The sequence below is a fragment of the Muntiacus reevesi genome, chromosome 20, assembly GCF_963930625.1.
Source record: "Muntiacus reevesi chromosome 20, mMunRee1.1, whole genome shotgun sequence".
Lineage (NCBI taxonomy): Eukaryota > Metazoa > Chordata > Mammalia > Artiodactyla > Cervidae > Muntiacus > Muntiacus reevesi.
Window position 1 is genome coordinate 31930424 of NC_089268.1, and position 25330 is coordinate 31955753.

At 40.1% G+C, this 25330-nt stretch overlaps 1 protein-coding gene and 1 non-coding gene across 3 annotated transcripts; one reads left to right on the top strand and one right to left on the bottom strand.

Moving 5' to 3' along the window:
- Positions 1-6703: 6703 nt before the first annotated feature.
- On the bottom strand, positions 6704-14108 carry ZNF391 (zinc finger protein 391). Of its 2 annotated transcripts, none has more exons than XM_065912033.1 (3): positions 14062-14108; positions 10619-10729; positions 6704-9851 (listed from the first exon to the last, which is right to left on the bottom strand). In XM_065912033.1, exon 3 carries the CDS (start codon positions 9771-9773, stop codon positions 8697-8699), a length of 1077 nt encoding a protein of 358 aa, XP_065768105.1. In that variant the 5' UTR covers positions 9774-9851; positions 10619-10729; positions 14062-14108; the 3' UTR covers positions 6704-8696. The 2 variants fall into 2 exon arrangements, with proteins under 2 accessions (XP_065768105.1, XP_065768106.1); XM_065912034.1 differs by lacking the exon at positions 14062-14108 and adding an exon at positions 13830-13922.
- Positions 14109-24060: 9952 nt separating this feature from the next.
- On the top strand, positions 24061-24133 carry TRNAK-UUU (transfer RNA lysine (anticodon UUU)). The gene has a single exon. It is a non-coding gene; the product is annotated as a tRNA-Lys (tRNA).
- The last annotated feature ends 1197 nt before the right edge of the window (positions 24134-25330 follow it).

A 25330-nucleotide genomic window follows, 5' to 3' on the forward strand; every position in this document is an offset into this window, starting at 1 on the left:
TAATTGATTAACTGGTTGAAGGTTAAGAAGGGAAAGTACATTAAACGGACGGGGGGAGAGGTCAATACTTCAACATGGTCATAATCATGGCCCAAGTCCCTAGGTATATTACAGCATCCAGGCTGGAGAGATAAGGAAATGAAATTAGGAAGGGACTAAGAAAATAGAGGGACACAGGGCCTGTGAATACTGTGATATGAGTTCGGGGGGCTTAAAGAGCTATGTTAAAAAGTCGAGATGCCTCCCTGTTTGCCTTTCGGGGCTAATAGAGATAGCTGAAGACAGAGCACTTTGAAAAATGTTACTTGATCTCTCTATAGTTCAAGCAGCTAAGAAAGATGATTGTACAACATGAGACAGTATGTGGTATTCAAAATCATCCTTGACCTGAGCTATTGGCACTCTGCCTTTGATACCTGGAACGTATCCACCTTCATTTCCCTTAGGATGATTATTTTCCATAAGTTTCTTGACCCTTCATGCAAAACACCACCTGTAATTGAGTCTGTTTATATTTTGATGACTGACTGCTGACAGATTTCAAGCCCCCTCCTTTCCCTTATGCTTCCTATCTGGGCAAGCTAAATAAGCAAGCCTGGGTGCTTCCTCCCTTGGTGTTTGGGTAGAGGGTGTTCAAACCACACAATCCTTGGCTCACAGGCATGAACCCCAATCCCAGTCCAACCCCATCCACCATAAACCTGATATGGAAACCCCTCCCTGCTCTCGGGCTATCATCAGGCCAGTTTGGGAGCCTGCTGTGCTCTCCCCAGAAAGGTTTTATTTATGGACAATAAACCTTTTCATACTCTATTGGAGCAGGTGGGGAGTCATCAGACTTGACATCTGAACCAAATTTTCAGTGGGGAAAATCTACCTGCCTATGTGTGGGTGACCATAGCACCTCAACCCCAGACTGAGTCTTTGCATGAACTAAAGCTCAGGTTTCAACACATAAGGTGTTAGGAATCAAGTTGCTTCCCTGCAGGAATTCTGGTTCAACTACAAAAACAACCTGCAAAATTAAAATCATGTATACATGGGACTTCCCTGGCTGTCCAGTGTTTAAAGACTGCATTTCCAGTGCAGGGGCGTGGGTTCTATCCCTGGTTGGTCCACATGCCCCACAGTGTGGCCAAAAAAATAATAACGTCAACTTGCTGCATTGAAAGAAGATATAATGTTAAATCACATATAATTACTTTGCTTTCTGTGTGGTCTATCAGTGCTGGAGAGTGTTTATAGTTCAAGGTTTAAGAGATGTAGCAAGACATTTAAAAAAATTAATTACCTTTTTCCTCTATAAACTGCAAATAGTAAAATTTAGTGGTGGTATATCTGTCCAGCTAATGGAAGAGAATGGTTCCCAGGAAAAATCTATGATAAGACCAAAGTCAGAGAAGTTTCTCCTTCTCTGGATTTGTCCTTGGGAAGATGGTTTTAGGGGAGGGGGGAGATGATATGAATGACCTCAAAGTGTGATGGAACCTGTATTCTAGACCCTGTCTTGGACACGCCTTTGTCTCAGATGGGCTCAGATGGGTGCCTGGGCCATGGATGAACTCACCCTTGAACAAGGGTGAGGGTATTCATCTCCATCTTGGACTAGTGAGAAAGCATAAAGGCTCAAGATCCAGGTCCAAGAGAATTTACCCTTACTGAGGCCTCTGGGCAATGTAGTTCTGAGGAGATTACTTTGGGGCCAAGAGAAATCTGGAGCCACAGTTATGGCACTGCCCAAGAAGACCAGGAAACAAGGAGCGCGTCTATTGAAGATATTTTCAGGGGCCACTTACGTGGTCCCTTTTCACTCTACTTCTAGGCAGTGTCCCAGGCAGAAACTAATGATCATACTTAATTTAACTGAAGAAAATTTAACCAAGAGAGGGAACCAGCAAAGGAGAGTGGAACACTAGCATCTAACACTAGCATCTAACATCTAGTATGTGGGTGGTAGCATCAAAATACCACCCAGAGCCTGAAAGAGCAAGAACAAAAAGATAAATGTATTCATTTTCTACGGCTGCTGTAACAAATTGGTGCCTTAAAACAATAGATCTATTTTCACAGACTTATAGTCCAGAAGTCTGAAATCAGTTTCCCTGGGCCAAAATTGAGTTGTTGGCTGAGCCACACTCCTGGAAGCTCTGAGGGTAGAATTAGTTGGGTGGGTAAAGCAGCATGTGAATTTAAGTAGAATGTTTTTAAATCAGTTCAGTTCAGTCACGTACTCAGTCGCGTCTGACTCACTGAGACCCCATGGACTGCAGCACGCCAGGCTTCCCTGTCCATCACTTGGTCTTTTCCAATGAGTCAGTTCTTCACATCAGGTGGCCAAAGTATTGGAGCTTCAGCTTCAGCATCAGTCCTTCCGATGAATATTCTGGACTGATTTCCTTTAGGATTGATTGATTTGATCTCCTTGCAGTCCAAGGGATCCTCAAGAGTCTTCTCCAACACCACAGTTTAAAAGCATCAATTCTTTGGTGCTCAGCTTTATGGTTCAACTCTCACATCCATACATGACTACTGGCAAAACCACAGCTTTAACTATGTTTTTAAATAAGAGAGACCTATTAGACTTGTTTGCATCGATGCTGTCCAGCCATCTCATCGTCTGACACCCTCTTCTTCTGCCCTCAATCTTTCCCAGCATCAGGGATTTTTCCCATGAGTCATCTATCTGCAATGTTCATGCAATGAACATGAACTTCGGCAAATTTTGGGAGATGGTGAAGGACAGGGAGACCTGGTGTGCTGCAGCCCATGGGGTTGCAAAGCGTAGGACACGACTGGGAGACTGAACAACAGCAATTAGACTTGTTTAAAGTGATAATGAGTCACTAGAAAAGGAGAGTCTGAAAAGTGAAAGGAATGTGAGAGCAAAGTCCTCAAGGAGGCAGAAAGAAATGGTTTCTCTGACAATGTTGGGATGGATAGTGGGTGTGGAACGTGTGAAGGACAGAAGCTTGTGGGTGGGGAGCAGATGGCAGGCACCTTTAAAAGGCAGAGGAGGAGGAGGACTTTTGGAACAAGAATTAAAAAGGGAAGGATAAGATCCACTAGTGGGAGAGGAGAAGCACAAACAGCAGCTGCTGCATTACACACAGGCGCGGGGATTCCTGCCTGCCAAGACCCCAAGGTTCCAGATAAACGGCAGAATGTTCGCTGGATGATTCACCCATGTGGATATTGATTCAACAAATATTTACTGAGCAACTACTCTGTCAGGCACATTGGTGCCACTTAGCATGAAATAGAGCAGAAGTCTAAAAGCCAGATAGATGCCATAGTCACGTACATAGGAGAGATCAGGAGAAGACTGAAATGTGGGAGAGCATGAAGGTAAAACGTGTTCTCTAAGGAGCTGAGATTTACTTTAGTTTCAGAGGTACAGTGAAAAAAAACTAATAAGAAGATGGGTTCCAGGAAAAGGAATCAGTCAGCATTACAGATATAACAGAGCTGAAAATTCTTCATTTGAGCAGAGGTCAAAGGATGACTTGAACATGAGGTTGGAAGGTATTAGTTGGACACATTGTTCCAAAAAAAAATGCTAGTATACATTTAAAAAAATTATTACAGAGAATTTCAAATAAACACAAAACAGAAAAGTGAACTCCAGTGTATTCTTCACCCAGACTAAACAATAATGAATATTTGCCAATCTTGTTTAGCAATCCCTCCCTGACTTTTTATTTAAAATTTTTTATTTTTTCCTGGAATATTTTAAAGTAAGATCTAGACGTCATTTGTCTTCTTGTTTGTATCTTTTGTTTGTATCTTGTTGTATGTATCTTTTGGGGCTTTCCTGGTGGTTTAGGGGTAAAGATCTGGCCTGCCAATGCAGGAGACACAGGTTTGATCCCTGGATGGGGAAGACCCCCTGGAGAAGGAAATGGCAACCCACTCCAGTATTCTGGCATGGGAAATCCCATGAACTAACTACCCATGGGGTTGCAAAGAGTCAGACACGACTTAGTGACTAAACACCATCACCACTGAACCCATTTATCTTTTAACCAATACGGACTTTTTCTTCCTTTTAAACATAACCATAATGTCATTATCACAAGTAATAAAATTAACAGTAATTTTATAAAGTTGTTTTGACAGCAGATTGAAGCATTTGCTAGGGTTTCCAAATAAAAAACTGGTATTTAGGAAGCTGGAAAAGGAATGCTTGATATAGGGACAGGATTAGTTCTTTGATGGTATCATTAAAAATTATATTGGAAAATATTAACTAATATGGGGAAAGTTCAAGATAAATGTATATAGTAAATCTTTTGTTATATAAAACTAAAGCTTTTTTTTGTTATGTATACACAAAATCCATCTCCATATCTAGCATATGTAGATATATAGATATCAGAAGAAGAAAAAAAGGCTGAAAGAACATTTACTACGTTCAGGGGTGATCCAAGTAATGCGATCAGTGTTTATTTTTTGGTTTTTATTTATGCTTTTCAGAGTGTGTTTGTGCATATTAGGATGGGGGGTGGGCGGCAGGGAGAACGTGGCCTCTTTAATGAAGCTGAATGGCTAAGAAACTGAGATCTTCAATCTCAGTTCACGTATCAGAAAAGTAGATTTAACACAGTAGGCGCTTAACACACCAGTTAAATGAACAAAATCTAACGGAAAAGGGTGAAAACTTCACTCTGCTTTATCAATTATCTGGAAAAAGAAGTGACAGAGATTCAGGCTATGATACCTTCCCAAAATGAGGTTCACTGGTATCGCCACAGCTCGTTACATTGTATCGCCCACCACAACAGCCTTTAGAATCTTCAGCAGGAGAGACACGAAAGAGGGTTTTTCAATGAGGATGGAAATTGGCCCTAAGACTTCTGGGAAATAGAGTCTTAGCGCTGTGTCGACTGCGAGTCTCTGAGCTTTCTGGGAATTGTAGTTCTCAGGTGTAGGACGAGCTCTTTGGCCGATCTAGCTTCAGAGCGCCTCCCAGAAAGCTAGAAGATGGCTCGGGGCGGTTGAGACGGTCGCTGGCCCCCATCCAGTGGCTTCTAGGAGTAGCCGTCTCAGCTTTGTTAGGGGAAATCTGGACACACAAAGGTCACCGTGAAAGTCCAGGAGCACAGCGAAAGCGCGGAGCTCAGAGGCCTTTATCCCCGCGGTGGTCTTCGCACTCGAGCGCCTCCTTCTGGTCGAATGACGACAAGGGAGGCAGCTTGCCTCCCCGAGAGCCTTTCTCCCCATCCACCTACAGCGTTTCCAGAAATGTCCCATGCTGAGAGTCTGGATAGGGGCTCCGTGCAAAGACAGATTGTTCTGAAGACATGCTTCAGTGTGAGCCGAGTCACGATGATTTTGGCCGCACTGGAAGATCCTCCGTTTTTCCTTAGAATAAGACTCCTCACTCCAGATCACTCTTTTGACCCGACTTCCCCACCAAAAATTCCAAAAGTTTTGGATTCCACATTGACTTTAGAGTTGCAAATTAATCATATCAGGTTTTCAACTTTTTTAATGTTCTGTATGCATGGCTAACTGCTGAGTTAGCCTCTAACTAACTAACTAACTTAGTTAGTTCTTCCACTTCATGCCTTACATAGCTTACATGAAAGTGAACAGCAATTAAGGAATTGCTGGTCCCTCTTCTTCCTCTTCTTCCTGCCCATATCTAGTCACCAATTTCATAGGATTGTTCCTTTAAATCCAGTTGTTGTTTAGCTGCTAAATTGTATCTGAGTCTTTGCAAGCCCTTGGACCACAGCCTGCCAGGTTTTCAGTCCATGGGATTCGCCAAGCAAGAATACTGGAGTGGGTCCCCATTTCCTTCTCCAGGGGGTCTTCCCAGCCCAGGAATGGAACCTGTGTCTCCTGCGTTGAAAGCGGAATCTTTACCCCTGAGCCACCTGGAAAGCCCAAGAGGTCCAGTAGTGGGGTCAAACCCTGATCCTTGGGTAAGCTGTTTAACATTCGTAAATTTCAGTTTCTTCATCCCATAATATGTTAAGTAAAATCACTCAAATGTGTGAAAAGAGCTGTTCTGGCACCCAGTAATTACTTGATTATGCAGTATACTCTGTCCTCTGCTGCTTCTAACCCCACCCCACCCCAAGAAGAATCTTCATATTTGCCTTTCTGAGACTTCCACTAAGAACTCAATATTTATTCACTGGGAAATACACTGTTTGCAAGGTGTTGTGGAGAACACATAATTTAATTTTTGTTATCAAAAATTAAACTGTATAATTACATGAAGGCCAATGGAGAAATTAATCTTAAATCTATCAGGCTTTCCTTGAAGAATGGACATTTCCTCCCCATCCAAATACAGTGTAAGCAAATGAGCACCTCACTTCACCTGAATGGTCACTTTGCATCTCTACCTGAATAACCATATGGCATACCAATTTGTCATGATCTTGATCTTCTAGGCACCTTTTCCTTTCTCTAATGCTGATTTGTATTGTTTTCATTTTTCTGTTTTATCATATCTTGTAAGCTGCCTTGAGTCATTTGTGATACACAATAGAGTTAAAATACAGTAGGTGACTATTGTCCATGATGGCAGTCAGAAGAAATATCTTCTTATTTTTTATTGTGATCTTAGTTTTCCATTTCTGTGGAGTATACAGGTCCTTCAGGATTGAAATGAAAGACTACAGGCAGATATGAAGAAATAGAATGATAACTATTAGCATTTATTGAGCACTTATTATGTCAGGCACTGTTTTCATCACTTTATATGAATAAACCCACCTACTCCTTAAAACAGTCTCATGAAGTGGAAAGCTAAGAGGCCAACATCCTAGGAACTCTGAAGGAGAGCCAGTCCCAAGGCTTAATGTACATAATTAAAGATCACACAAAAATGACCAAAAGATTCATGAGGTTATCTCACTACTCAAAAGATTAAAGCAAATGCACTATTAAATTAAACCCTCTCAATTTAAGTTAAAACTAGAATCCATTTGTTGGGTAGATGGGGCTCCTAAGAGATTTAAGACAATTTCTAACTTCAAAAAAGTTCATGGATTAAAAGCACTTGACAGAACCAGATAACAGAATAAGAAAGTATGTAATACGGCAGAATGATGCAAACCATCACTGTAAAAGACTTCTTAAGAAGGTGGGCAATTGAAAGTATCACAGTGAAGGCAGGATGTGAGCAGGGCTTTTATAAAAGATTTCTGGAGATGTTAATACAAGGAAGAAAGTAGGACATGTAAAAGAATGCCATGGAATGCTCTGAAAGGAAGCCAAGTGTGAAGAGAAAGGGTGTGGCAAAGACAAAGGGTAGGGCCACCCAGTTGTACTGGGGAGTAATGGAAAATAAATAAATAGATCCAACTGTGAAAGGTCTTCAAATTAAAGCAGTTTGAACTTTTTCCTGGGGACAATGGGAAACTAGATTCCTTCTGAGCTAAGTGATAGTTTAGTAAAACAGCTAGCTAAAGACACAGAGATAAGAGCAGCAACAGTGTGTTCACTCTGGTAATCTAGGTCCAAACTACCAAGGAGTTGGCAGCAGCAGTAGGAACACAGAGAAAGAAATCAACTATTAGGCCATTTCAAATAAACCCTAGCAGGCTGATTACCCATGATGGAGAGGAATCGGTAGACAATAATTATGGGGTATTTAGTGACCACTCAGCACTGCGGGATGTTTTGTAGGGATCTAAAATAAGATTACTGTCTTTAAGAAGCTTACAATCTAGTTGAACAACCATAAGTATTATAAGCCAATAAAATGAAATTATTGTGGTTCAACTCTTGCCCCAAAGTCACAGAGCTAATCACTGTTAATTATAGAAGTGCTGGGAGGTAGAAAAATTCATGGATCAGCACAGAATCATGGATCCCAGAGGCTCAAATTTTAAGGCATAAGAGTAGCCCAAAGTGCCAATTCTGCAAATGTCAAGTAGGAAAAGGACTGAGGTAGGTACTGCGTTTGTCCTCGAAAGATCAGCTTTACAAGATTGGTGAGAGTCAGAACTAGAGGGTACACATTTCATAAAGTCTGTAAACAAAAAATGTTTTTAATATAGGGCAGCAATTTTTTTAAAAAAGATAATGTAGGAACGAAATATAAGATTTTTAAGACATTTTTGGTCAGGATAAGATAAAATAATACTAGGATTAATTAGGCACATGAGTAGAACTATGGATTATCCTTTGAGGAAAATATGGTGTAGCCAAAAATGGTGAGGGAGGAAGGAAAAGAAAAACTGTCCTTTAAGTCCAGAGACTGAATTTGCCTTATTATTGTTATCCCCAAACGAATGGGTAGAGTTTTGTTCTGAAGCCAGCTTCTCTTCTGCTACTAGAGCCAGCAAGCCTGAAAACATCCACATGCAGGATTTCCTCTTTTAAGTAAAGGGGCTGATGTGGTTGGGAAAGAAAAGGGTTCACTAGTTGTTCAGGGACCAAAGCTCCATGGAAGAGAGAAGGTGAAGGACTGAAAGGTGTACGGTAGTAAAGGTATATTCTAAGACTGGAGCCCTCCAAAATATTAGATTGAATATCTTAAGGTTTTTAAAGTCCCCCCCCCCCCTTGTTGGAATGATCACTCATTTGACCACTTAGTTTCCACAAAGGAAGGAAGGCTAGCTTGAAACTGGCTTATAGCTAGTGGGAAAGGAAAATTGATACAAGTATATGTTTCTCTTCAGCTATAGGAGGTTATGCTATGTGCTCTTATGCCAAGATTAGTGAAAACTCAGATATTACTCTTTAGTGTGAAGTTGCTGATGTCTAATAAGAGTTGAACTTTGACTGAAGGCTTTCTCACAGCTATTACACTTGAAAGGCTTCTCTCCGGTATGCGTTCTCTGGTGAATAATAAGGGAGGAGCTCCGACTAAAGCCCTTGCCACACACTCTACACTCATGGGGCTTTTCTCCAGTGTGGATTCTCTGATGTTCAGCAAGGGATGAGCTTCGACTGAACACTTTTCCACAGTCATTGCATTCATAGGGGTTCTCTCCAGTGTGTGTTCTCTGATGTTCAATAAGAGATGAGATCCAACTGTAAGCTTTTCCACATTCACTGCATTCATAGGGATTCTCTCCAGTGTGTATTCGTTTGTGCTGAATTATAGTTGAACGGTCACTGAAGGCTTTCCCACATTCATTACACTTGTAAGGTTTTTCTTGCGTATGAGTTCGCTGATGTTGACTAAGGTTAGTGCTTCGGCTAAAGGCTTTTCCACATTCACTACATTCATATGGTTTTTCTCCAGTATGGATCCTCTGATGTAGACTAAGGTGTGTACTCCGGCTAAAAGCTTTTCCACATTCAGGGCATTCGTAAGGTTTCTCTCCAGTGTGAGTTCTTTGATGCTCAATAAGGTGTGTACTTCGGCTAAAAGTTTTCCCACATTCATTGCATTCAAAAGGCTTTTCTCTGCCATGAATTCTCCTGTGGACAATGAGGTCTGATTCATAACTAAAGGCTTTACCACATTCATTGCATTTACAAGGCTTCCTTTGCAGAAAGAGTTTTTGGTGTTTAACTAAGTCTGAATTATCTTTGGAGTTTTTCCTAGATTTGGGGGACCTAGCTCCCTTTGGAATTCCCTGCCGTGTATTAAATTTTGAGCTTAGATTAAGTTTACTGGATTCAGGGCCTCTCTCCTTAGTGAAGATCTCCTTGAGAGACCCTGACACTTTTCTGATTGTTGTTTTCTCAAAAGAAGATTTCTTCTGTACAGGACATTTTGTCTGCCTTGATAATTGGCCCTTACTTTTACAGGCTTCTTCATCCATAGGATGCTGGGCAGTATTCCCTCGAAGACTTTCCATTGCTGACTCTGAAACTCTAGTTCTTCCAAGACAGCCTGATTGGTGGTGATGCTTTGGTTCAGTTCAAATCTTCCCTATCTGAAAGACATTTAAAGTGCAAATGTCACCTGTCTCCAGTGTGGAGAACAAGGAAAAATAAACCACCAGAAATAAGAGACAACTAATTCATGCACACTAGCAACTTAATATAGGGAGAAAGTTAAAACGGACAATGAAAGAGAAGTGAACAAGGCCAGAAGAGATAAGAGAGTTCTCACAGTGGATGCAAAGAGATATCAAGAAATACAAGTAGTGGACTGGGTAATATGTTCAGCCCCCCAAAATGAAAATGAGCAGACATACCAATTGATGAGTAGAGAATAAGGGATTAGAAATTAAAATGAGCTATTAGCTATTTAGCCAGTTACTTATGGTAAATGAGAGAAAGGAAAGAGATGAGAAGAGTAAAGACTCTCAAATGTAGAAAGATAACCACCCTCCTAAAAGCAAAAAGTGAGAAGACTCTGTCAAGGTTGGATGCAACCATTTTCTTGGCAATGAGAGAGAACAGAATTTCAGAAATTCTAATGATTACACCGCTATCCCCACCGAATCCATCAACCCTTCTTCCAACTAGCTTAGGTACTCTTCTAAACAAGTCTACGACCCCAGATTTCAGAGGTTTAACAACACTTGCCAAGGATCTCATCTTAACAGATCTTAACTTAGAGTTCACTGAGGCCAACTTGCTCATTGGACAGGAAACAGATTGAGTAACTTAAGTCACCCAGCAAATTACAAGAGCTTAGACTAAAACTCATGTCTCCTAAATTTCAAATTGGTGGTCTTTTCACAACACTACTCACCTAAACAGATATTTTTGGTCAGTCCCGTCTTCAGTTCCCTGAAGATCCAGTATGTATAGTTGTTCTTCCTCCAACTGGGTGATCATGTCCAGTTCACATACAGGGATTCTGCTGATTAGAATTGATTTAACACAAGGCTATTGGTGCTGGAAACACAGGGCTATTGAGAGCTCAACATTAACGCTTTGATCTATAGAAAAGATAGTGTGAAATTTCCCAGGGCTGTGGTAGGAAGCACTGGAGAAAATGGGTATCTGAAAATCCTGGACTAAAATTGATTCCAAAAGAAGGGCTATATACACACCCATCAGAATCACTTATGGAACTTGTTACTCTAGATACTGGGCATTACCTCAGACCTAGGGAGTATGATGAAGCCCAGGCATTTGTATTTAGTAAGTTCACATGACTTGACAAGTTGTATTGTCCAACATGAACCTTAGAAGAAACACTCTAGGTTGCCTGAAAAATGTGCTCACTGGAACCAGCCTTCCTACAAATATTCTTCTCAGAGCTAGAGGATCTAAAACATAAACTCAGTCTCCCATAGACAGGTGGTTTCTTTCTTCTGCTGGAAGGTCCAACACAATGCCAAGGATCTTGTTTCCAAGTATTAGGGAATTGCATTCCCAGACGACTCCTTTAAAAAGCTGGCACCCCCACATTCAGACTGTACCAAGCAGTCTGTTTATCTTCCTACTCCCAAGCTTGTTCTTACACTTTCCTTATGAGAAGGAAGAACAGCAAGGCCTTCTCTGAGAATACTGACCTACACTAAATATCTAGCAGAGCATCCTGGCTCTAGCATTAAATGGGGAAAATATGGGAATCTGTGCCTCTTCTTCTGAAAGCCCTTCTCTGAACTCTTGAGTTTCCCCATTGAAGCTTTTTCCTTAACCCGTTCTCTTGTACATTTATCCAGAGCCCTTGGGTATGACAGTAGGCAACAAACTGTATAAATAGTTGCCCTAATGATTCTGCTCACAGCACAATTTGAGATCCACTAGGTTAGGAGCATATCTGGTTTCACAAGTCTTGCCTTTCTCAGAGACTAGGAACCTTCCAGATGTTGAAGTGAACCTTGGAAGATGTTCATCAAGAAGCCATCCATGGAGAACCTCAAGAGCAATATGATGCTGCTGCTGTCTGTGTCCAGCTTTGCCAAGAACATTCAACTGGAAACAGGGAATGCAAGACCCTACCACTGAGTTGATTGATAAGTCAGAATTTCTAATGTATTTAGAACCTTGGAATAAAATCCAGTTGCATACATTATGGTGCTAATATTTCTTAGTAGTAATTTGCCTAACTGCTTAGGTTGGCGGGTCTACATTCTTGCAGCCCAGATCCTTAAGCTACTCTGCCATGATTCTGTTGGCAGTTTTGAGAATTTGTGAGGGTTTTTTGTTTGTTTTGGTTGGAAAGTTGATTTCATGGTGTTATTAGAATTTGGAGGGGGCCAATGATGATGGCTATTTCTGCAAAAACAAAGAATGTTCCTTATCCTGCCAGACTTTAAAAAAAATTTTTTAATGGTTTCGTGAGGCTGGAATGCACCATTACTTTTCATGTAAATACAAAGTATTTTGTAGAAATTTGCTATGTAGTGCAAAATCAAGGAAATACACTTCTTTCTCTTTGAATGATACTAGGAATTGTTCACCACTTTAGCAAAATCACACCACTTATGGTATTAGATTCATAACTATGACATTCACATATCAGCCTGCATTCATAGCTGTTGCATTCACAGTGATTCTATGTATAGGTACAATAGTCTGTTTTATCCAATCATTTACATGCTGAAATACATATTATTCTAAATTACATTCCTTTTTTTCTCCCTTTTATTACAATTAAGGTAATATAGTGATATTATACCTGTAGGTAGTTAATATTATCTATAAATTTTATTTCAAGATAGTACAAGGGACAGTAGGTCTTAAAGGTAGAGAATTACTTCTCCAGTGCAATGGAACTAAAGTATTAACAGTTACACAATCGATAAATAGTGAATCTTTCAGGCGGTAAAGTGCAAAGCCTCTAAATCCTCTAAAGCAAAGTCCTCATCCCCAACAGAAGTCCTTGAAGATCTGAGAACATTCACACTCCATAAAGGTGACATGGGTACAATGGGAATTTTGTATATAGTGGGATATTATTATATTTTTACATGTTACAGTACACCTTGGAGAAGGGTTATTTTTGATAAAATGCTCAGGTTTTTGGAGACAAAGGGAAACCAGGAAGATCTGAAATTTGAAGACAGTTATAAACTGACTCACTGGAACCATTAAAACATAGAATATCTAAAAATAGGCAGAATCTCCTGAACAGAGAAAAAACTAGAACAGAGTTCAAAGGAGAGAGCCAATTTTGAGGGTTTACTTTCATGCTTCTTAATACTTAATGATTGGTAAAATATGCCAGTTTGATATAAGATTATCTTTAATTTAGCTAATATGTATATAGTGTGCAGTACAAGAGTTCCCCCCACCCCACCTCCCCACCCCGCCCATACAGTTGTTCAGTTGTTTTGGCATTTCAAATAAGCTCATGACATGTGTAACTGTTATTATGTATTGTTTGTGTATGTGACACCTATGACAGACACATAGAAACCGCACTGAAGAAAATTTCTACATTAAAAATTTTTTTTGAATAGCTCTTCTTCTAGTGCTTTGCTTTCTGGTACGGGGCTGACTACTTCCTGGAGCATTTGCCAATGCACCAAAGAGTTAGCCTCGGCAGCCTCCATTCAACTCTAGAATAGAGATGGTCAAATCTCCAGGTCTATCAAAAGATGCTCTTTAGACAACAGTGTCCATAAAGATTGGCTCAAAGTTACAACAGATTCACAGAATTTGATATACAGGATTTGTCAGTACCTCAACAAATAACACCTGCTATGTTCAAGCATCAACCCTCATCATCAGAATCATTAAAAAATACTACTGCTCTCAAGTTTGGTAATTTCAAGTAAGGTACTTCGTCTCTATGTGCCTCGATTTTCTTATCTGTAACAGAGGATAATAGTACATCTCATGGGGTTAAAGCGAGGATTAATGAGTTAATTCTGCTAAAAACTCTCAAAACACTGCCTAGCACCCGCTAAACATCTGGGAAACACCCCCAATACAGAAGCCCTTCCTCGCCCAGCTAGAACGGAGCAGAACGCAACTCTGATCTTTTCCATCTCCCAGGGGCTCACCCGGAGAACATCACCCGCTGTCACTGCAGCCGAAGGACTAGGCTATGCCCAGCTGGGAGGCGAGATACCGTGCTGGGTCCCAACCGCGGAGGCACCTCTCGGCCGGATGTGCAGCCAAGCCACCCTCAACCCACTCGCTGGTGTTCCCCGCGAGACCTGTTTCGGCACGACCACTTCACAGACTCTCCAGGCCCACCCGTCCAGGCCCCAGGACCCTGCGTGCCCCACTCACCGGCCGTCTCTGGCCGAGCGCCGGGACACACCCTGGCCCGGACCCTGGCTTAGACGGAACCTGAGTGCGCGGAGCTAGAGGAAGCCGGAAGGATTAATGGGAAACCCTTGAGTCGAACTCCGGGTATCACCAAGTTTCCCGAGGTCACTGACACTTCCACTCAGACTCGTGGGCTGCTCAGTACGGAGAGCCAGTCATTGCCTGATTAACCGCCCAGCCCTACTTCTCCTGGAGCAGATGACCTGTTATAGGACAGAGACGCTAAGGAGAATAGGAAGCATACCAACGGCCGTGGCTCCGCGCCTGCGCCGCAACGTTCTGAACCGCCAAGCTTTGCTCAGACTTTCTTGGAGATTATTGCAGAGCACCTTCCCTGGTGTGACACTGAGACTGAGAACTTGACACTAAGGGCCTGGAAAGCGGATCTTCGAAAGTTCCCGAAGGTATTAATACATTCTACAAAGTATAACCTGGTTTATATTTTTAAACAACATGCCTGCAGAACTGATTAAAATACAGATTCACATGCTTCCCACTCGTTGGCTTGAGGAAAGTCTGAGAAACACTGCATGTTCAGCAGGCATCCCAGATAATTCGAATACAGGTGATGCTCAGCCCGTCTCTGTGAGAAACAGGCTCCCCACCACACAAAAATTCTAGATGCTTAAATGCAATTAAACGCAGGACAGGTCCCCAAAAGTCCACCAAAAGATGTAAAGGTTAAAAAAATTAGGAAGCCACTATGGTCGTGAAGATTTTTTTTACCTGTGTTTTATCCTAAGAGTTTTATAGTTTTGCTCATAAAGTTAGATCTTTGAAGCATGTTAAATTATTTTTTATATTTTAGATTTAAGGGACTAGATCTGATAGAGTGCCTGATGAACTATGGATGGAGGTTCGTGATACTGTACAGGAAAGAGGAATAGACCATCTCCAAGAAAAAGAAATGCAAAAAAGCAAAATGGCTGTCTAAAGAGGCCTTACAAATAGCTGTGAAAAGAAGGGAAGCGAAAAGCAAAGGAGAAAAGGAAAGATATATCCATTTGAATGCAGAGTTCCAAAGAATAGCAAGGAGAGATAAGAAAGCCATCCTCAGCAATCAGTGCAAAGAAATAGAGGAAAACAATAGAATGGGAAAGACTAGAGATCTCTTCAAGAAAATCAGAGATACCAAGGGAACATTTCAGGCAAAGATGGCCTCAATACAGGACAGAAATGGTAGGGACCTAACAGAAGCAGAAGGTATCAAGAAGAGGTGGCAAGAATACACAGAAGAACTGTACAAAAAAAGATCTTCACGACCCAGATAATCACAATGGTGTGATCACTCACCTAGACCCAGACTTCCTGGAATGTGAAGTCAAGTGGGACTTAGGAAGCATCACTATGAACAAAACTAGTGGAGATGATGAAATTACAGTTGAGCTATTTCAAATCCTGAAAGATGACGCTGTGAAAGTGCTGCACTCAGTATGCCAACAAATTTGGAAAACTCAGCAGTGACCACAGGACTGGAAAAGGTCCATTTTCATTCCAATCCCAAAGACAGACAATGCCAAAGAATGCTCAAACTACCACACAATTGCACTCATCTCACATGCTAGTAAAGTAATGCTCAAAATTCTCCAAGCTAGGCTTCAGCAATACGTGAACCGTGAACTTCTAGATGTTCAAGCTGGTTTTAGAAAAGGCAGAGGAACCAGAGATCAAATTGCCAACATCCGCTGGATCATCGAGAAACCAAGAGAGTTTCAGGAAAACATCTATTTCTGCTTTATTGACTATGCCAAAGCCTTTGACTGTGTGGATCACAATAAACTGTGGAAAATGTTGAAACAGATGAGAATACGAGACCACCTGACCTGCCTCTTGAGAAACCTGTATGCAGGTCAGGAAGCAACAGTTAGAACTGGACATGGAACAACAGACTGGTTGCAAATAGGAAAAGGAGTATGTCAAGGCTGTATATTGTCACCCTGCTTATTTAACTTATATGCAGAATACATCATGAGAAACGCTGGGCTGGAGGAAGCACAAGCGGGAATCAAGATTGCTGGGAGAAATATCAGTAACCTCAGATATTCAGATGACACCACCCTTATGGCAGAAAGTGAAGAACTAAAGAGCCTCTTGATGAAAGTGAAAGAGGAGAGTGAAAAAGTTGATTTAAAGTTCAACGTTCAGAAAACTAAGATCATGGCATCTGGTCCCATCACTTTGTGGCAAATAGATGGGGAAACAACAGAAACGGTGAGAGACTTTATTTTGGGGGGCTCCAAAATCACCACAGATTATGATTGCAGCCATGAAATTAAAAGACGCTTACTCCTTGGAAGGAAAGTTATGACCAACCTAGACAGCATATTAAAAAGCAGAGACATTAGTTTGTCAACAAAGGTCCGTCTAGTCAAGGCTATGGTTTTTCCAGTGGTCATGTATGGATGTGAGAGTTGGACTGTGAAGAAAGCTGAACGCCGAAGAATTGATGCTTTTGAACTATGGTGTTGGAGAAGACTCTTGAGAGTCCCTTGGACTGCAAGGAGATCCAACCAGTCCATCCTAAAGATCAGTCCTGGGTGTTCATTGGAAGGACTGATGCGGAAGCTGAAACTCCAATACTTTGGCCACCTCATGCGAAGAGTTGACTCATTGGAAAAGACCCTGATGCTGGGAGGGGTTGGGGGCAGGAGGAGAAGGGGATGACAGAGGATGAGATGGCTGGATGGCATCACTGACTTGATGGACATGAGTTTGGGTAAACTCCGGGAGTTGGTGATGGACAGGGAGGCCTGGTGTGCTGCGATTCATGGGATTGCAAAGAGTCAGTGACTGAACTGAGTGACTGAGTGACTGAACTGAACTGAGTTGCGAAGTCTGGTGTTTGTTTCAGTGTCTAAGCAGACTGTTCCCATGTAAGGATAAATGATAATGGACTTGCTACAAACTTTGAGAAAACCTGCACTTCAGGCAGCAATGTATAAGCTTTTCTGAATTTGTGTATTCTTTTAAGAATTATAAAATCATAAACTTTCTCACCAGAACAGATGCATGACATATTCACACAGTTTGTGAGCAGTTAGAAAATAAAGTTAATAGTACTAAAAACACATATACACTGTTCTAACAGTAATTTAAAAGTGTAAAGGATAAGAGACTTTATTCACAATAGCAATAGAAATAGAAAATATTTAGGAATGAATTTAATAAGAAATAGGAAAACCAGAAAAATATAAATAGTCTACACATTCCCTTGAGAAATGGGATGCTCATTTGAGGCAACTGATATGGAAAATTGTTAAAGGCACCAAATTCTCAACAGATAAGTCATATAAACTTTGGTCAGCAAATACTCTAACCTCTTAGGGTTAGATCTTTCATCTGTGAAAATGACAGGTTACCTGTCAAGTTACTTTAGGGATTAAGTAAGATGATATATGAAAGGTGCCAGACACTTTGTGGGAAGTTTACTATTGTTATTGCATAGCATTATTATATATAATATTAATTACAAGTTATAATAACTTATAATATATAGTATAGTATATAACATACAACAATATACTACAATAGTTATTGTAGTATGCTATTACAGTATATTATACAGATTGTACACTAATATGTGATCTATTATGTTGTGAACCTGATGATATAAATCATAAATTACTGAAATCAGTCAAAAATGGTAGGCTCAGAAAGAGTACAAGATATCCTTTCTATCAAATGATGATGATAATACCAGTGGCCCTGAATCCAAAATCAACTGGAAATGTAACTTGCCAGAGGACATATTTTGAAGTCAGGTTTATTGGAATATACTTAAATCAATAATTTAAACTTTTCTGAAAACAAATGCTCTGGGCACTGATGGATTTACTAGAGGCTTCGGTCAAACAGTAAAGAAAGAACTGTTCCATTCTTCTAGAGTGTAAACGAGAATATACTCTTTCCAACTCTTTCTGTGTCTAGTATAGCCTTGATACAAAAATCTGACAAGGACAATATTTAGAAAGAAAATTGAAGCCAGGTTCATTCATGATCATAGACACAAACTCTTGAATAAAATATTGACCCACTATCTAGCCACATAAGTGTGAAAGATAATACAGCACTACCAGGTTGGATTTATCCAAAGAACAAAAGTTGGCTGAAGAATATAAATTCAATCCACACGGATTAATCCTATTAAGGAGGGAATTCTCTGACAGTTCAGTGGTTAGGACACCATCCTTGCATTGCAGGGGGCCTAGGTTTGATCCCTGGTCAGTGAACTAGACTCCCACAAACTGTGCAGCCAAAAAAAAAAAAAAGAATATTGACATTATTTTAAAAATCAAAGAAACACATATGATCATCTCAGTGGATGCAGAAATAAGATTCTACTTACTTCTCTCTGTGTTTTATTTTGCAACAAAATGTAAAACTAAGCAAAGACAAACAAGGAAGCTTTTATGTCATCAATGTGTAAAGATTCCCAAATATGGTGTGGGCATCAAAAGAAAACCCCAAACATATGAATCTATATATTCACATATAGTGAATAAAGAAACTCTAGAAAGTTAAATAACAAATTAGTTAAATAACAAATTGTTAAATAACAAATAGTAGAAATATGTGAAAGGCAGAGAAAAAGTAGGAACCAGGTAGCTGAGTAACAGGGATGGGAAGGAAACTTTTAACTGTGTAACTATTTATACTTGATCTGAACTCCATGAGTGTACTATCTTTTCAAAATACAAAACAACCAAATAAATACAATTTCTTAAATGCATTATTCAGAAGCCTTATAGGAAAGTGTACCTTCTTTAGAAGAGGTTCCGATTCCCTTGTAGCCTCACGTGTTATTTTCATTCATCCTTAGCTCCAGTAGCTCAGGAGTCAGGCTTTATTCCGGACAGTTGAAGGTTTGGAAACTGGAATAACTAGTGATTACACAGATGAACATCTGCAGCTCTCCAGATGGGATTAGAAGTTTGAGATGCTTAGTCCTAACTGCAGGGTCAAGCTTTAAGTCTTTGCACAAACATTGACTAGCGATGGTGCCTGTGCATAGCTTAATTAAAGAGAAGACCCATGGTTAGCAACTCAAATTTATACACATAACTACAACAAGGAGGTATATAAATGGAATTCAGAACCTTTATCTATGAACAAACCATTCCTGTATCCTTTCAAGGTTAAACTCTTGAAATCTGCTTGCACATCCACCTATGAAAAAACTCCTTTATTGTACCCTGGTAGACCGTTCAACATTTATTCAACAAAATGTTGAGGATCTGCTATTTGACATGTTCTCCTCTAGATACTGGGATTGTATCTCTGAACAAAATGTGCAAAACTCTATCCTCATGGGGTCTGCATTGTAATGGGAAATAAAAATCAATGAATAAGTAAAATGTGTATGAGTAGAGGGTGGTAAGTATGAATGAAAAAATATATGTCTGAATGAAGAGATAATAGGGATGGCTTTTTTCTTCATGTTTTTGTAATTTTAAGCATGTTGAACAGGTAAGACTTCACTAATAAAGTGATATTTGAGCAGACCTGAAGGATATGAGGAAATGAGTTAGGCAAATGAGTATTTGCGAAAAGGTGTTTCTAGGCAAAAGAAACAACATGTGCAAAGGAATGAGGCAGGAGTATGCCTGACTTGTTTGAGGAAAAGCAAGGAGCTAAAGGGGAGGGTAAGATAGGAAGGAAGAGCTCTTACATGCCGCTAAAGGAGCTTTGGCTTTTTTATTGGACAAAAGGGAAACTCTTGAAGAGTTTTGAACACTTGGAGAATTTTGCACTATTTCTGTGTTTAAAATAGACAGGAAAGGGGCAAGGTTAACAGCAGGAGGCCAGTGATGTGTCTACTGCAAATATTTAGGTGAGAGATTGAAAATTTTTCTAATATGATCGCAGTGGAAATAGTAAAAACTGGTTGGATTATGAATATATTTTGAAGGTGGAGCTGATCAGATGTAGGATCTGAGCAAAAGCAAAGATTCACAGATGCCTACACAAATGGAGTAGTTTTTGGGTTAGTTTTCCAGTTCAGTTCAGTTCAGTCGCTCAGTTGTATCTGACTCCTTGCGATCCCATGGACTGCAGCATACCAGGCCTCCCTGTCCATCACCAACTCCTGGAGTTTACTCAAACTCATATCCATTGAGTCGGTGATGCCATCCAGCCATCTCATCCTCTGTCATCCTCTTCTTCTCCCACCTTCAATCTTTCCCAGCATCAGGGTCTTTTCAAATGAGTCAGTTCTTCACATCAGATGGCCAAAGTATTGGAGTTTCAGCTTCAGCATCAGTCCTTCCAATGAATATTCAGGACTGATTTCCTTTAGGATGGACTGGTTGGATCTCCTTGCAGTCCAAGGGACTCTGAAGAGTCTTCTTCAACACCACAGTTCAAAAGCATCAATTCTTCACCTCTCAGCTTTCTTTAGACTCCAACTCTCACATCCATACATGACTACTGGAAAAACCGCAGCTTTGACTAGACAGACCTTTGTTGGCAAAGTCATGTCTCTGCTTTTTAATATGCTGTCTTGGTTGGTCATAACTTTTCTTTATTTCTTTCTTCTTCTTCTTCTTCTTCTTTTTTTTTTTTTTTTTTGGCAGAAATAATGTTTAGTCACATATCTGGGCCCCTTGAGGCCCAGATAACTTTTTTTCCAAGGAGCAAGAGTTTTTTAATTTCGTGGCTGCAGTCACCATCTGCAGTGATTCTGGAGCCCCCCAAAATAAAGTCTGTCACTGTTTCCATTGCTTCCTCATCTATTTCTTTTCTTTCTTTTTTTTACTGAGATGTGAAAGACTGGTGAAGAGAAAGTTTGGGGGGAGGATTAGGAATTCAGCTTTCGGCAATGTTAAGTATAAAATACTTGTCAAAAAGGCAGCTGGATATGCGAATTTGGAGTTTGAAGGAGCAGTCCAAGATGGAAAGACTTTTGCAAATATGTGGTATTTAAAGACTAAACCCTGGGCATGCTAATGGAAGACTCATACAAGAGATAGTTATAATGCAACATGTAATAAACACTATTGATGGGACTGAAATAATATCAGGAATTCTGGGTATATTTCAGGAGTTTCTAAACCAGTCTTGAATCAGCAAAAAGTTCCAGAAGGTAGTGAGTAATGTCTGAACTGAGATCCAAAGGACAAGTAGGGAATGGCAAATGGGAAAGGGAGAAGGAATTCCAGAGGAAATGCAACTTCCTCATTCAAAAGCAAGAGGACATGAAACAAGAATTCCCCTGCCTCCTTCCACGTCAACTCCTCTGTCACAGTTACCCTCTGTCAGAGGAGGGACTTCAGACATTTGGAGGGAAGTTAAATTGGAGAAATTTAACATTTGAATTCAGTGGGCAATATTTTTAGGGCTTCTAGTTACTTCTGTGTGAAATTCTTAATCAGCATCTAACACTGTAATTTCTGGAAGGTACCGCTCAAAGGCAGCCTCAAATAACAAGAGCCTTGGTGGGCAGGGATTTCCAAAAGCCCTATTCCCTGAGATCAGCTTCAGAAACAAATATCCTGTTTTTAAACATAGGAACTCCTGGTCCCTGTCAAAATGGATCCAAACATTATCCAATCAGAAATGGAATTCCCCAAAACCTGGCTCCCTTGCAGGCAAAGAAAAATCTCTGGAGATTTTTGATAGGTTCTTCTCAAGTGAGGGTTTCCTTATGGCTTTGCTCCATTGGCCCCTCCTAGGTTCTCTCTACAATTCCTCCTGTGAGCCCAGACAAACTTATGAAGAAGTGGGTCAGAGACTGAATATTTGGCAGAATGGGAAAGACCAGACTTGGTGGAACCATCTGGTTCTCAAGAGGACAGAAAAGAGTCCAAGAAAAGGGAAGAGTTAGGGGAAGGAAGGAAAAATACGTGGGAAAAAATAAAAGAAATCATTCTTATGTTTGAAAAACCGTTTGTGGTAGTGCAGTTGAATATCACTTTGCCGACAAAGGTCTGTACAGTCAAAGCTATGTTGTATTTTTTAAATCAGTGGCTTATTTTCTTAATATATATAGGATTATGACTTGCTATCAAAGCTGTGGTTTTTCCGGTAGTCATGTGAGGATGTGAGAGCTGTGGACCATAAAGAAGGCTGAGTGCTGAAGAATTGATGCTTTCGAATTGTGGTGCTAAAGAAGAGTCTTGAGAGTCCCTTGGACTTCAAAGAGATTAAATCAATCAACCTTAAAGGAAATCAACCCTGAATATTCATTGGAAAGACTGTTGCTGAAGCTGAAACTTCAACACTTTGGCCACATGATGCGAAGAGCTGATTTATTGGAAAAGACCCTGACGCCGGGCAAGACTGGAAGCAAAAGAAGGGGGCGGCAAAGAATGAGATAGCATCAGCAACTCAACGGACAGGAATTTGAGCAAGCTCTGGGAAATAGTGGGGCAGAGGGGAGCCTGGTGTGCTGCAGTCCATGGTGTCACAAGTGTCCAACACGACTTAGCACCTAAACAATAACAACAAATTGAATATCAATGAGGGCACATCCACATTCAATGGAGCCACTGAAGCTTGTTGGACAAGCCAGAGATCAGTGTATTGGAACCAACCTTAGCTGCAAGTTTTCTAGCAACTCCATTGTTAAACTATATTCAAACAGTTGAAATCTACTTCCACATCTTACTTATTTTACCTTTCCTAAGGTATTTACTTTTCTAAAATTCATCTCTCTGAGAATCAGTCTACCAAAGAAGTGTGGCACTCAAGTCCCACGTTCTCACCTTCCATGGAAAATTTTCAGCCTTCTGCTTGATAAATTAAGACAATTCTGATAAATTAAGACATTTGACTGTAACACACTGCCTTGGGGTGCTCTCCTCTCTGATTCCCATCATGGGAACAACTGGAAAAACTGAATCCTTCAAACTGTTATAGTTGTTGCTTTTTTAAAAAAAACGTGGCCCATTTTAAAAGTCTTTATTGTATTTACAATATTGCTTCCATTTTATGCTTTGGTTTTTTGGCGGTGAGGCATATGGAATCTTAGCTCCTGGAATCTGTGTCTCCTGCATTGGAAGGCAAAGTCTTAATCATTGGACCTCCAGAGAAGTCCCAATATGATTTTGTATACAACTTCATGGAGGAGGGAGGATGATAAATTCCACATTTACTTCTATTACGTCCTCCATTAAAGGATTTTTCAAACTATTATCTGTTTATTATGCTTTGGTTATGTGCAAGCAGATGCAGATGAGCACAATCCACAAGAAGTATTTTTAATATTCAAAGAAAATAACATCAAATTTCAATATTTATACCTGTATTTGGTACAGAGAAGCATGGTAGGAAGATCAAGAAAAGACTAAATGCAAAATATGGTTGTATTGGGATAAAGTTCTGTGAGAGACACGGAATAGAATAATAAATGGAAGGAAATAGGAGATTTCTTTTCTCTCTCAATAGATGTTGTGTATGTGCTATCACTTAAGTCCTGTCCGACTCTTTGTGATCCTATGGACTGTAGCCTGCTAGGCTCCTCTGTCCAGGGGATTTTCCAAACAAGAATACTGGAGTCGGTTGCCAGACCCTTCTCTAGGAGATCTTCTCTACCCAGGGATCGAACCCATGTCTCTTTACATCTCCTGCATAGGGCAGGCGGGTTCTTTACCCCTAGTGCCAATAGATGTTGGTAGGTGTTAAGTCATTATAGTTTTAAAATTCCTTTGATATAAGTCATTATATCCTTCAGCAAAAATAGAAATTTATGAATAAAAATGTTAAATGTCCACTGGAAAAAATGTGAGGGGAAATGTCAAATTTGTCAAAATTATCTTGTGTCTGTGTGTGTGTGTGAGTTCGGTCATGCCCAACTCTTTGTGACACCATGAACTGTAGCCCTCCTGGTTTTTGAGAATATTGGAATGGGTTGCCTCCAAGAATATTGGAATGAATTGCCATTTCTTTTCCTTAGGGGATTAAGAATGCCCGCAAAGTCATTGAAGTGTACAAGGGAAACAAAGTAAGACAGGTATCCATAGAGCCTGGGTAGCTCAGTCGGTAGAGCATCAGACTTTTAATCTGAGGGTCCAGGGTTCAAGTCCCTGTCCAGGCGAGAAGTTTAAATGCTTTCTTATGTTAGAGCATACTGATGTTTTATCCCAAGGACAATTTGGCTTAAACTTTGACCACTTTCACCTGCATAGAGTGAGGAAACATCAAGAAGTCAGTTACCTTCAACCTTGACCAGTAGCTGAGATTTGATGTTGTGTTTTAAGCAGAAAGAGATCTTAGCAGTTCTTCCTGAGGAACACAGTTATAAAATGGTTAAGTGAAATGAAGTCAATTAGTTGTGTCTGACTCTGCGACCCCATGAACTGTAACCTTCCAGATTCCTCTGTCCTTGGGATTCTCCAGGCAAGAGTACTGGAGTGGGTTGCCATTTCCTTCTCCAATAAAATGCTTACAGCCCATGAAATATAAGAAAGCTATCCCTTTAGACTAGGGTGTATTAGAAAAGGAACTGGAAAGTATATTTGTTGAGTGAAGTATTCACTGGGTCAGGACTTCTAGATTTTCAGTTATTCTCTCTCACAACTGAGCTACTTAGTAGATGGGAAAGCCCTGCACTAAGCCATGGTAATGTCACATTCTAATGATAAACATAAATGGTAGGAAGTTATTTCACAAATACTGCCATATAATCTTTAGGTGAAATGCTCACCCTACCCAAAGATATTGACATATTTTACCACCTATTTCTGCAATTTTGTCCAATTGTGTGTTGATACAATTTCTTACTCAGTGGATTGTATTTTTCTTTAGAAATATACATTTCCTCCCTCCATCTCTGTGGAAGGATTGTACTTCCCATTTGAAGATTATATGATGGTTTACATAGAAAATCTTAAGGAGCTAAAAGCAAACAAAAATCCTCCTAGAACTAATAAGTATGTTTAGCAAAGTCACAGAATACAAGATTAAATAGAAAAATCAATTGTATTTCTATATACTAGCAATAAAAAATGGACACCAAAATTAAAATACAGTGTTTTGTTTTGTTTTGTTTTTTAAGTAAAGAAGCACTTAGAAAAAAAAAGAAGAAGCACTTAGATTAAAATCTACCTAAACATGTGAACATGTGCCTCCTGGCAACAGCAAAACTACAAAATTCTGATGAAAACAAAGACTTAAATAAATGGAGAGAGATTCTGTATTCATTGATCATAAAACTCAACATAGCAAAGATGTCAACTCTCCTGAAATTGATGTACAAGTTTAATATAACTTAATATAATTCCTATCAAAATCC

Coding starts and splice junctions, on each gene's coding strand:
- ZNF391 (XM_065912033.1), bottom strand. CDS start 9,773: ATGGAAAGTCTTCGAGGGAATACTGCCCAGCATCCTATGGATGAAGAA.